At 35.7% G+C, this 12,706-nt stretch overlaps 1 protein-coding gene across 1 annotated transcript in view; it reads right to left on the reverse strand.

Annotated features, from left to right (window-relative positions):
• Positions 1–737: 737 nt before the first annotated feature.
• Positions 738–12,706, reverse strand: part of mmd (disintegrin and metalloproteinase domain-containing protein mind-meld) — a 689,072-nt gene continuing 677,103 nt past the window's right edge. The window contains exons 24-25 of the mRNA XM_089634149.1: positions 10,575–10,892; positions 738–8,690 (exon numbers count right to left, since the gene is read on the reverse strand). Of these exons, the coding sequence (XP_089490275.1) occupies positions 8,414–8,690; positions 10,575–10,892 (595 nt within the window). The 3' untranslated portion in view covers positions 738–8,413. The remainder of the gene's footprint in view (positions 8,691–10,574; positions 10,893–12,706) is intronic.

The following is a 12,706-nucleotide window of genomic DNA, read 5'->3' on the forward strand; positions in this document are numbered from 1 at the left end:
GAAAGAAAAGTTTTTCCAATAAAATTAAATATATTCACTAAGACTTAGAAAAAATCTTATGAATTTTGTAATCATTCAAAAAAAGTGTCAGCTAAAAATTTGGGAAAATTAGTTGAAGATAATATTGTTCATTTTGAATTTGATTGATCAGACGGTTAGATGAGTAGTTCCATTAAGACAAAGATCCTGGGTTCAATTACCAGTAAAGATCCGTAACTTTTTATTTTGCTTCGTCTTGTTCTGTTTAATGTTTCGTTAAGATTTATAAATATTATCTTCTTCTTCGATATAATAAGAAGTTATTTAAATGTATTTACATATTTTCAAAAATGTATATATCAAAATACTACTTAGGGATATATAACTACTAGAAAATCTGGGAAAAGTTATTTAAGGATAATATTGTTATTATCTAAAGCCAAAAATTTGGGAAAAATTAGTTAAAGATAATATTGTTAATTTTGAATTTGATTGATCGAGTGGTAGGTAAGAGGAGTTGTTCCAATAAGAAAGAGATGCTTGGTTCAATTTCCAGTGAAGATCCTTACCTTTTTAATTTTGCTGTGTCTTCTTATGCTGCTGTTCTGTTTCATGTTTCGTTAAGATTTTTAAATATTATCTTCTTAATAATATTAAAATACTACTCAGGGGATAACTACTAAAAGATTATAAAATAATTTTAAACTAATATTTAAAAATAAATAAAACATCGTAAAATTTGGATTTCATCTATTTTTTCATCAAATTATATTTTACATTTATTTCATTTCACTTATCGAAATATTTACAGGGGCAAATGAAACTGAAATGGTTAACGTTTTCGTTTAAATTTCGCATATTTTTTTCTCATTTTTTCAATTTTTTTTATAATTTAATAACATATTACTTTCGATAATGCTTGACACTACCGTGAGCAAATAATGTTCACGAATACATCTTTATTATATATTCTATTTGTTTATTTCGTAATCACTGCTGCATCCATTTCAGTAACCTATTCTCTCCACGGCGCTAGTTGAATATTGATTCGATGTTGATATTTTTGTTCTTAGCGGGTGTAAAATAAGTTTTGCGTACTGTTACATATAAATGAATGCAAGAGTGAGTTAACTCAATCGCGACACTTCTTTTTATTGAGATATATCAATGATAAAACTGCAATTGTCGGGCTGTTTCTCAATACCGTTTGAAACACAGGATTTTTTGAATTATGTGTATCAAAATTTCACAATTTGGTGAAGAGATTATAGTTTCAAAGTATTCAAAAAACAGCCCAGCATTAAATGAAGCATGATGTGATTCAAGTTCGTGATCAAATTTTTGTAATAAATAATAATACTGTTACAAAATATTAAAAACAAATCCTAAATATAATATAAACACATCCTAAGCAATTATTAGAATAATTTAGAATTGTTAGGAAATAAAGTTATTGTGTAACCGAATAAAAACATATAATTAGTTGTTTGTTAGAAAGACATAACAGTATGATGTATCGATTTGTCCGACAAAGCCTTTGTATTTAGTTAGTAGATACTCTTAGTAGACGTTCCGTTTAATGAAATTGGAAATGATTCTTCATTCCAAAATGCTTGAATTCTACTTGAATTTGATATATATATGTATAACATTTACATGACCATGACCATGACCATGTCCCACAGAAATATCCAATTTATTCATGATTAGTCCAATAATAATTAACATTTACCTAAAATTCTATATGTACTTTTATTGTGCTGAAAAATGCCATGTGACGTTGGTTTGCTTTTATATTGACCATAATGTACGTTAGTTTGATTTATTCAAAAGGCAGTTAAACAGAACACTATCTATTGGTTCAAAAACTTCATTACGTTTAAAAATAAATGTAACATTAATTAATTAAGTTATTGAGGTTATCGACACCCTTTGCAAATCTACAATATGCAAGTAGTTATCTTTTCACTGATTTAGAATATATTTTTATCAAATAAATAGCTTTGTGTATTTCTGCACTGCTGACTCCTACATGTATAATATATTATAATATAATATGTATATTCACAATTTGTTTTTGAGTGCAAAAGAATTATTTAAAGAAATCAACGTGACTTATAACTAGCCACCGGCAAGTGCACCATCGAGAATTTCTTTATTAATTCACAAGCATTCATTTTAGATTAATCGAAACGAAAATAATATAAATAAATAAAGAGGATAAACATTTTTACAAAAAAAAAAAAAATTTATGTTTGCTTAAATAACCCGCAGCGCAATTTGGACGATACGTATAGCTTCCTCCCTTCAAACCACAATCAATAAAAGAACATCTCGAGTTTGGATTTTTTTTCAAGTCAGCTGCTTAGTAGATGTTGTTTGAAATCACATAAAAAATTAAAATACTGTTAATGATGTAAAATTTCCATATTTCTTGCAAAAAACTCACCCGTATTAACGCCGTCTTTCTTTTGATGTAAATAACGCATCAACATTTCTAGAATCTAGTGATTGAAAGTCGATCGAAAAAGTTAGAAGTAGGGAGGGTAATTGTAGATTCACCATTCAATATTTATATTCACCGAAAAAACACAAATAAACATTCTCTTCTGGTTTGTTTGTGAATTGAATAAAAACCATAATGATAATTTAAAACACCCTCGATATAAAATAATAATTGAGTAACTATTTGCTTGTGCACTGAAGACTATCATAACTAGAGGTATGTTACAAATATACGTATATTATGTACATTGATACACGAAGCATGCTATACAACCATAAATATAAAATAATTTTAAAATGCGTTATTGTATTTAAAACAGTGTCTTTAAATTAATCCCACTGCACTAGATTTGACTATGAATCAGAATTAATTCAAATAAAAAAAAATCGAATAAAATTAGAGATTTTATAATGTTGTTAAATAAAGAAGTTAGTAATTTAAAGAGCCTACTCGGTTGATAATGAAAGTTGATTGTTGATTAATTGCTTTAAATCATGAACATATTAAATGCCAATCTAATCCAAGTAATATTATAGGTATAACATACATATTATGTAGGTACAATTTGAATAAGTAGGTATTACATTGATAAAAAAAAAATTTAAAGAACAAACATTAAAATGGTTCTTACACGGATGTTTGAGACATGTCGTTACATAATTCCTTAGAAACATTGTACTGAATTGAGCAGTTGTTGTCTCACATAATTTTAATATCAATTTACTTAAAGAGGACACTAAACACCAAACATAACATATCAAAGTATAGAAAACATCGTAATACAGGGTGCAACACTGCGAAGGACCCTATGTCACACTATTGTACTCTTGAAGGATTGAAGGAAGTGGTGAATTAATAGCAAAATAACCTTTTGAATTATTAATATTTGTTCCACTAGTATTTCCCGTATTTTTTCATAATACACACAAATTATGGACAGTCAGCGAGCGAGCGGCTAATCTTTAATTTTTTTTTTTACTCGAAGCGTTTTTAGATCTATGGTTAAGTGCCCAATACCTGGCACCAAGGAAAAATAAAAAAAACTTTGTTGATTGTTCAACTTTACATGGTAACTAAAATGAAGAAAAAAAACTTCGTCCGATGAAAAAACAATACATATCTAAAGGCTAGTGAAACAACATTTTTATTAAAGAAAATATGTTGTATATGACATCAATAACTGGCAAGGCCTAATTCACTACCAGATTCACTCTGGTCAGATTTGGAGAATTTAACCAAAACATAGTGACTCTCTCACAAAATATCCTGCCATATTGGATTTACTGCTTGGATTATCATTTCTCGTGGGTAGATTGCGAGACTAATTCCAATTTACAAATTAAGGCAGCGTTATGGACATGTAATATGGAGGCAATTTTTAATGATGTCCTGCCAGGTATTGATGCTTTGTCAGTTTATTACAGCCCTGCCAGGTGTTGGGTCCTTTATCCTATATCTACGTTGCAATGAACGGTCTTTATAAACCATTATGTAAAAATGGTATTTTTTGTATTTACCCCGTTGATTTCTCTTCACCCTAACTTCATTAAATTGTGTAGCGTGGTAAGTTCTTGTTTTAAATCATATTGAACAGTTAGCGGTTCGCAGAACCAGGACAGTTTCATATACAATGTTAATCTCCCGGGAATTGAATCCGGAGTCCCTGTTAGAAAAAACTGACATACAAACCACAATTACTAAATATTACATGTAGAACATTAGAGGAAACTCTCCAATTCTCCAGGCAGGTGACATTATTTCTACACCCCGAGGGTTTTAGCCCCCGGACTGATCTCTGTGTCTTCACTGCGGTGCACCCTGCATTTATTTTGGTAAATATCAAGATACTGGATATTAAATTATATATTCAAAACCCTTCATATCCGTTTAATTACGATGTGGAGCATCTATTTCATTCACCAGACAAGCGAAATAATGCATCATAATAACAAATTCGAAGTATTCACTTGGCGGCCATCTGTGAGATATACGAGTATACCTACGAAAATAGGTTTTTAAGTCAGTTTTTTTCTTCTTTTATTTAACCCAAACTACGAACCCAAGAACCTCAAATAGATTGTTAGGTTCGAAATTTAAGTTTTTAAAAATAAAATAAAAACTATCCTAAATACCTATTTTCATCTGTCAAAACATGGAAACAGTTGATGCTTATTATTAATAAACTGGTACGAAGTGTGTTTTTTTAGATAATTTGTCCGTCATTTCTGGATATTTTCTTTTATTGTAACTTGACAGTGTTAACAATAGAATTTGAACATGACGCAATGCTGATATGGAAATAATGCATAATCATTAAAACATATATTGAACGTATTATTTAAAAAAAAACTTTTTTCGGTTATGTGGCATGTAAACGTTGATAGGTATTTATTAGAATTTGATCTAAGCGTCAAATTCAACTACGCTATTTAATAATCTAATTGATAAAAACTGAATATACGAAACGCCTGTGTTGTCTCTGAAAAGAAACGTGTTCCCTGCTCGAGCAGATAATTTCGCGTCTTTAAGATTTGATAGCTAGTTCTTACTATTATAATTGTATCAACCGTTTCCTGTGTACTGTCACATCTTGCGTTGATTCAATATGTTTATAAAGTATTATTTACACGTGTCTATCTATAAAGTTTTATTATATTGACAGACTCAACGTCTCTTAAATGTCGTTTCCTAAGTAACTTTTCTAAATAGGTTTTCGGTTTCCGAATTATCATATAAATTTACTTTACAATAAATACTTAAGTTTCTCCTTTGACTACAGAGAAGTTTTAGAATATTGTGTTAACTATTCATATAGCGCAGCCAACCTGCGCAATTTATATTCATTTATTGAATGCTATTCTAAACTCATCTCTTTTTAATAAACAGCTCCGAATCCAAAAATACCGAATATACTGAGGTTCACCCAGGCTCACCTATGAATGGTTTTCTTTAACAAGTTCTTATTTGGGAACATTTACTGCTATATATTGGTAAATAATTTCACGAAAACCTTTAATCAGGTGTTTAAAAGATACCTTCATATGTTTTGTTGTATTTTGCTTTCTAAATTGCAATCAAGAAGGTGAGTCTTATTGTTCTAATTTGTCAAATGTCATTAAAATATTTGATATAAGTTTTATTACTATAAAACTGGGTAGATTTCTTAAGCAGAAAATCCAGCGACTATGATATAATTTTTGGTTTTTATAACGACTAACAGATATATTCATATAATCAATCTTGCCTCTCATTTATTAGCGGCAACTGCATACGCGTAGTGTTTTGATGATACTAACTACTTATGCGTAGTGTTTAATTAATTGACATCAATATTAAATACCTAATAGCGGGAATCAGTCCACGGGAAGGTCCGACATGGAGCACTTGTTTCTCTTTATAGATTAATCACAGATGAGATGGCTTCGCCGAACAGAATTCTACGGCAATTCCCTGGGAAGTTGTCAACTTGGTCGCGTGTAAATATATGCATAGGCTGTACGAAGAGACATCCGGCAATGGATCGAGAGGAGGAGTTAGGAACCCCTGGTCGCAACAGGACTAAGCTATGGATCCCAGCTAGGAAGATAGTATGAAATGTTTAGTTATGTGATCAAGGTTGTGTCTTTGGTTCCGTAGTATTTCAGTATTTTTGGAATTGCGCTGTTATTAGTGAAAAATCTTTCCCACAGAGATGATCCGAAAAGATGGCAGCATCCATAAGATGTTGAAAACCCGTGAGGTACCCTGCGGAACCTTAGGGACCCGTGGGACCCTGGCTATCGGGCTGTGCCTACACTATCGCGATAGTGTATTTTGACCTCACATAGTTAGCTCACGTTTATTTTGCTGCTACACAAAGACTGCTTCTTTTTACTTACCACAAGTCTTCAACTCTCCAAGGAGAGGGTTGAAACTTTTATCTACTGTTGATAAGTTAGCAAGAACCAGTAAGTAATGACCGGCAAACGGCACATTTCATGGGAGCATGTAACACGGCATACATTTAATTTTAAATCTGCGTTGCACATCTTACGGCCAAAGCTGCGATTCGGAAGCTCGTCGGTAGAGGTATCAGTCTAAACGGTGCCTTTAATCATTTACATACTTTAAATACCCGATTTAATACCTGTTATAGTACATTAATGAAGTTATTTTGATGCTAATTCATTATATTCATAAGCAAATATTTGTAAAGTGATGTACATGGTAGGTTCCCATGACTTACCAGCTTTTACAATGTAGTTTTAAAGTGAATAAGTAATTTTGATTGTTCAAATACTAAACTAGTGAGGGAGTAGAGAAAGTGAGGATCGCACGAAGGAAGAGGATGAGAGAGGAAGTATTACACTATCGCGACAGTCATCACGGTATTCACTATTATAAACACTAATTTGTTCATCTTTCACAACATCGTTATAAATTTGAATATAATATTGTTTCGTATCTACCTAATCATAAGTTACATAATATTTATAATAATATTACGGTTAAATTGTGAACAGGCAACATTGTCACTTGCACTGCATTGTCACCATACATCGAGATGTATCTCACTATACACTGTCCTGTCTTCACTGTACGATGCACCATTATTAGACATAAATACGATATATACAATAATTGTTGATTAACTTAAGTACCTGAAAAACAGTGGACATTTGAATCTTTATTGAGGTGTATCCCAATAGGTACAAGATCATTGTTATTCTTTCAGATAGCCACGATACCGATTTCTGTAAAGGTATTATGATTAGAACACCGATTTATTATGATTGGTATTACAAAAGTGGCGGGATTCTAACTTATAGTTGCATCGAGAGTGAGTCGGATTTGCAATTGAGAAGTAGCTTTATTTATACATAGTAAAGTTCATTTATACAGTTCTTTAGAGCCCGGCAAACCGACCGTTTATGATTCAGATCTTCAAAAACTCTTTCCTTTACACACATAATTTACACCATAGATATATGATTTTTTTTAAATGTCTGAATATTTTAATTATTGAAATTAGATTAACTGTTACAGCATGACGTTTATTTTAATCACTATGTTCGTAGATTCGTTGCATTTATAAATTGAGAATGTCTAAATTGGTTTTATTTTTAAGTGCAAGAAAAAAAAACCGTTGTGTGAAAGGGAAGAGTTCTTTGTATGAAAACATATTACGCCTTACATTTTATTTTGTTTGCCTTCAAACTGTTTTGTGAAATGTAAATAAGGTCAACATTTTTTATTTTATTTCTGCAATCAATCTGTCGTACGTATCTGGGACTTAATGCTGGAAGTGCGTTAAATTCCTTGGCGTAAAACGCTGAAACAATATTTTGACTTCTAGAAGGTCACAATTTCATCAATGTTGAGCACCTGACATAGGTGTTCATGTCATTCATATAAGGGTCGTTATAGATAACTTTTTTGTATCTAAATCAAATTACCAAAAACTGAAAGGCACTTCTAGGACTAACCCCCATATATATTTTACGCAATGAGGTTGGTACGTACAAATTAGTACAGCGCGGGTTCCTAACGCAGGACACGTGTAGGTACTCCAATAAAGGTAAAATGCACGATATTAACGTTGTTATCTTAAAATTTGATATTTATATACATATTAAGTCAGTAATAAATATATTTATCGCTATTAAGATGAACGCTTTAAATTTAGTGTGAAAATAATATTTGAATTTGACGGAGCTGCAAAATGTTGACAATTGGCATTTCACAAAGCCAGTTTGATTGAATGCTTGTGGCGGCCAGTGACGGCCAGTGACGGCCAGTGACGGCCAGTGACGGCCAGCTGGGGCCTGGGTGTGGGTGTGGGGTGTTGTGTTGTTAGTGATGGAGTAGAGAGGTGCCCGAGCCCTGGACCGGGCGACTGCGGGTGTCAGAGGTGCGTGGCGCGGCAACCGCATCGCGCCCGTGCCCCCGTCAGTGCTTGTACTCCGGGAAGCGCGCGGGCGGGTCCGGCCCCGACAAGGAGGACGACGGGGCCGTGTCGTCCGAGTCTGAGGGCGGTCTCCTGGGGCGCTCTCCCGGCAGGCCGCCCCCCGTCCCGGCCACCACCGTCACCGGCTCCTCGCGCCCCGAGCTGCTGGAGGGCGGCGAGGGGAAGTACTCTCGCCCCGCCCCCGCCCCTGCCCCCGCCGGCAGGGCGTCTTCACTCGCCCACCGGGCTAACTGTTGTTGAGCTTGAATAAATTCATCACTAGAAATTGACAAGAAGAACAAACGATACTCGGCGGGGAACCTCGCCTGCAGTGCATTACGTTTCCAATTTCTACAATATTGGCAAAACAAATATCCATTAGACATGATATTAGCGAAGTGTTGTTATTGCATGTTCTCTCAATTTAAGCTCATATTAAAAAACAACAACCCACCCGCTTTTACGTGACTTCAGCATAGAAATTAGAAACCCAACAAGGGTTTAATATTATTTTTAAAAAAATTATATTTTTTAAGCATGGTAGTTCGTTTATTTTGAATGCTTTGCAGTATTAAATTGAATAAGGGAATGGGAATTTAAAATGGAAAACATAATGCACTCTACAGACTTCTACGTTTCATTGAACATATTAAATGCAAACATATCAGCACATGCAAACAGATGATAAGTATTGGTGGGTGATTTGAAGAAAATATGTGTATCGAAGGACCATTTTTGAAAACGAATTTAGTGTGTGAATAAACCACTGTACCAAGGAGACATATGTAGCAAAAAGAAAGTGAAAAGGACTCCCCGCGTATTTTGTAGCACAATTCTCTTGATGTAATAACAGAAAACAATTTTATGCATAGACTTAATGAACAGAGCGGGTTCATGGTAGTTTTGATTCTTCGGTGAGATGAGTAGACAGAGAACAAGTTAGGTTTGGATTAAAAGAAGACAAGAACATTCCCTCCAAGTACAGCGGTTTGTATGTGAAAATGAGAGTGGTTTATTGTGTAAATGTTGTAACCATGTATGAAACACGCTTATACGTATATATTGAAAAAGCTCCAATTTCACAGTTTTTACAGTATCATTTTATTTTTGTCATCAAAAATTTTGATCACAATCGACATGGAAATCGTCTAAAAATAATCTTTTCACTACACATATACTTCGTGACATTATTAATGACTTATATTATAAACTTCTTATTTTATTTAATGATTATGGTCTTTTAAATCTAAAATGCAGTTGTTTATTTATAATTTGGAAAAAAGTTCTGAAGAATCATACATAGTTATGTTATCTCAGTAGAAACGATCTTCTACCATGTTTGCGGAAGCGGATAATAATAAAAATAATATATGGCTAATTTATATAGCACCGTTTTCGTGAAAAATCACCTCAAGGGCGCTGGCAGGGCAGTGTGAATGTCACATATAAGGCCGTACTATCTTAAGTGATTACCGCAAAAGAGTCTCAACTGGGGACCAGGTGTTTCACAGAATTCGAACAATTAATCAAATTTCAAAGTCATTATTCAAGTCTTGTATCTTAAGTCCTATCTAAGTTCTGTTACTATCCAAGTACCGTGAAACAACCGGCCATTATGAAATTACAACAGAACTTTAATAGAGCTTTTACTTAGAAATCTTTTTTTAGAAATTCGATGAATAGTTCTAATTCTGTGAAACTACGCTTCCTATATATTACTATTAATAAAACTACGAAAAATATAGAAATAAGTTAAAAATATTGTTATTTCCAAGATTAAGATATCAAATCGAAAAAAATGATGCAAAATGATCAGTTTTAAATGGCTGATTGGTTAGAGGCTTTGTCAAGATAAGACAGAGATCGTAGGTTCGATTCCCAATTAGAAAACGTCAACTATTTATTTTCTGTGTCTTTTTCAGTTTTATTTTTACTTTAGATTTATTAATATTACCTTCTTCTTTAATTTTTTAACATTACATTGATGGGAATAACCTTCAAAAGTCATTCTAATAAAAAAAACATAAGAAACGTTGCTTTCTGTTTATTATTTGTTCTCTGCTAGCCAGATTCATTCTGCCAACGACATCCGATGACCGGAATGACTGGAGTTGATTAGAATGATGTTTGGTTAGGTAAGGTTATGTTAGTCAGTTGGTTTACCTTTCACTGTCTTGCGGGTCGCGCATCCGGTGCGGGTCGTTGGCTCTCTCGCGCTCGCGGTCCGCCGTCTCGTAGAGAGCTTCCTCGTCCGGCGGCGGGGGCGGGCCGCCCCTCGTGCGGCCCGGCGACGGGGCGCGTAGCGCGTGGTGCGGCGGGTAAGGAGCGTGCGCGGCGTGGCCCGCGTGCCCGGCGTGGCTCGCGTGCCCGACGTGGCCAGCGTGTGGCACATGCGGGGGAGGAGGAGCGCGAGCAGAGGGGTGCCGATAGCGGCCGTACACAAAGCGGGCATCCTCCTCCGGCCGGCCGCGACATCGACTCCTGCAAATCGACGCTGTTTATAATACACACGTATTACTACGTACGTACTTAATCATTTTATTTTATTTGGGACACTTATATTGTACATTAAACACAAAATAAATCAAATTAAACAGAAACGACACAAAACTCAAATTATAAATCTCATCAATTTAATGGTAATTATGTTAAAAACGGGATTGAGAAATTAAAACAGTTTTGAAAACTTCACCCATGAAAAAAAAACAGTAAAATTAGAGAGGGCCAAGGTGAGATCCTTGGGTAACTCCTGAGATTAAAGGGACGGAGCTTGCAAAAAATTTTCGAGATAAACGTATAACCAACGAAGGCTCATTGTCTTTTGTAGGGTCAAATGATTTAAGAAATATCTACGAACTATTAGAGTCTATTAACGTTATTCAGATAACAATTATTGAGTGCTCACAGACCCATCACTTTACTTCCAATCTTAGGTAAAATACTGGAAAAAATCATCAAACATAGGCTCCGTCTCACCCTGTCTCCACCCTGCGACCGCCAATTTGGGTTCATCCCCGGTAAGTCCACTGAGCACGCCATTAAGTATGCGCTTGAATGGGTGAGGGTTTGTACCAAGAAGTATGTAATTGGAATATTTTTGGACATCTCGGGTGCCTTCGATCATGCGTGGTGGCCGATGATTTTAACTAAGTTGAAAAGTCGTAATTGCCCGCCTTTACTGTTCAATATTATTAGTGATTATTTACGTAACAGAAAGGTTATTGTGATGTATGGTGATTTTTTCATCATACGTGACGTTAACATGGGCTGTCCACAAGGGTCAGTCCTCGGGCCTGACCTGTGGAACATCCTTTTTGACGACTCCTCTAGGTTACCCTTGCCTGAAGGATGCATATCGGTGGACTACGCAGATGATAAGTTTCTTTTGGTCTCAGGGGACAGCAGAAAGGAAGTGGAGAGTAAAGCAGAAGAGGGTCTGCGTGAAATTCTTGAATGGGGTAAGAGAAACAGGCTGAACTTCGCTCCCCATAAGACCGTGGGACTCTTGATGAAGGGTATGCTCAGTCGTGCCAGAAACCCTACCATCAGAATGGGAGGCTCCACTATTCGTTTCGTTGAAAGCACCAGGTATTTAGGCGTCACTTTAGATAGATCTTCTTCGTTCCTAGCGCACGTCAAGAGCGTTTCTAGCAGGGCCCAGGCCCTATTCTTGAAATTGAGAAGGCTCTCAACGGCTGAGTGGGGATTGCGGACTCCGGCACTTCGCCTCATATATAGGGGTGTTTACGTGACGCATGTCTCGTATGCAGCTTCTGTGTGGGAGCACCGGCTGGATAATGCATTGATCCACTTGGCCCTCAAGCGGGGCCAACGGACTCCCCTGTTGGCTCTTTCGGGCGCATATAGGACTGTGGCTAATGATGCATTACCGGTTCTGGCTGGTACACTGCCGATTGACTTGGAAATAAGGGAAGTTTTGACAAAAAAGGCATTGACAAGAGGTAAGGCCGCTGTCCACCTGGGAGTCGAACTGACACCCGGTGGAGCGGTGTCCCTTCCTGGCTTATTGAAAGCCATGCGAGATAGAACGCTGAGTGTATGGCAAGAGCGATGGGATAGGTCGACGAAGGGTAGATTGACTTTCTCTTTCTTCCCTTCAGTTAAAAGCAGAATGGAAGGGGCGCACATAAAACTGGATCACTATATGACGCAATTGGTGTCCGGTCATGGGGAGCTCAGGGGGCGGCTACATAGTCTCGCCTTGTCTCCTCATCCGAACTGTTCATGTGGTGACACTAACCAGACAGCCGAGCACATTCTGTGGCACTGCGAGT

Source organism: Hesperophylax consimilis, chromosome 8, assembly GCF_061612785.1.
Source record: "Hesperophylax consimilis isolate HC1 chromosome 8, BYU_Hcon_1.0, whole genome shotgun sequence".
NCBI lineage: Eukaryota > Metazoa > Arthropoda > Insecta > Trichoptera > Limnephilidae > Hesperophylax > Hesperophylax consimilis.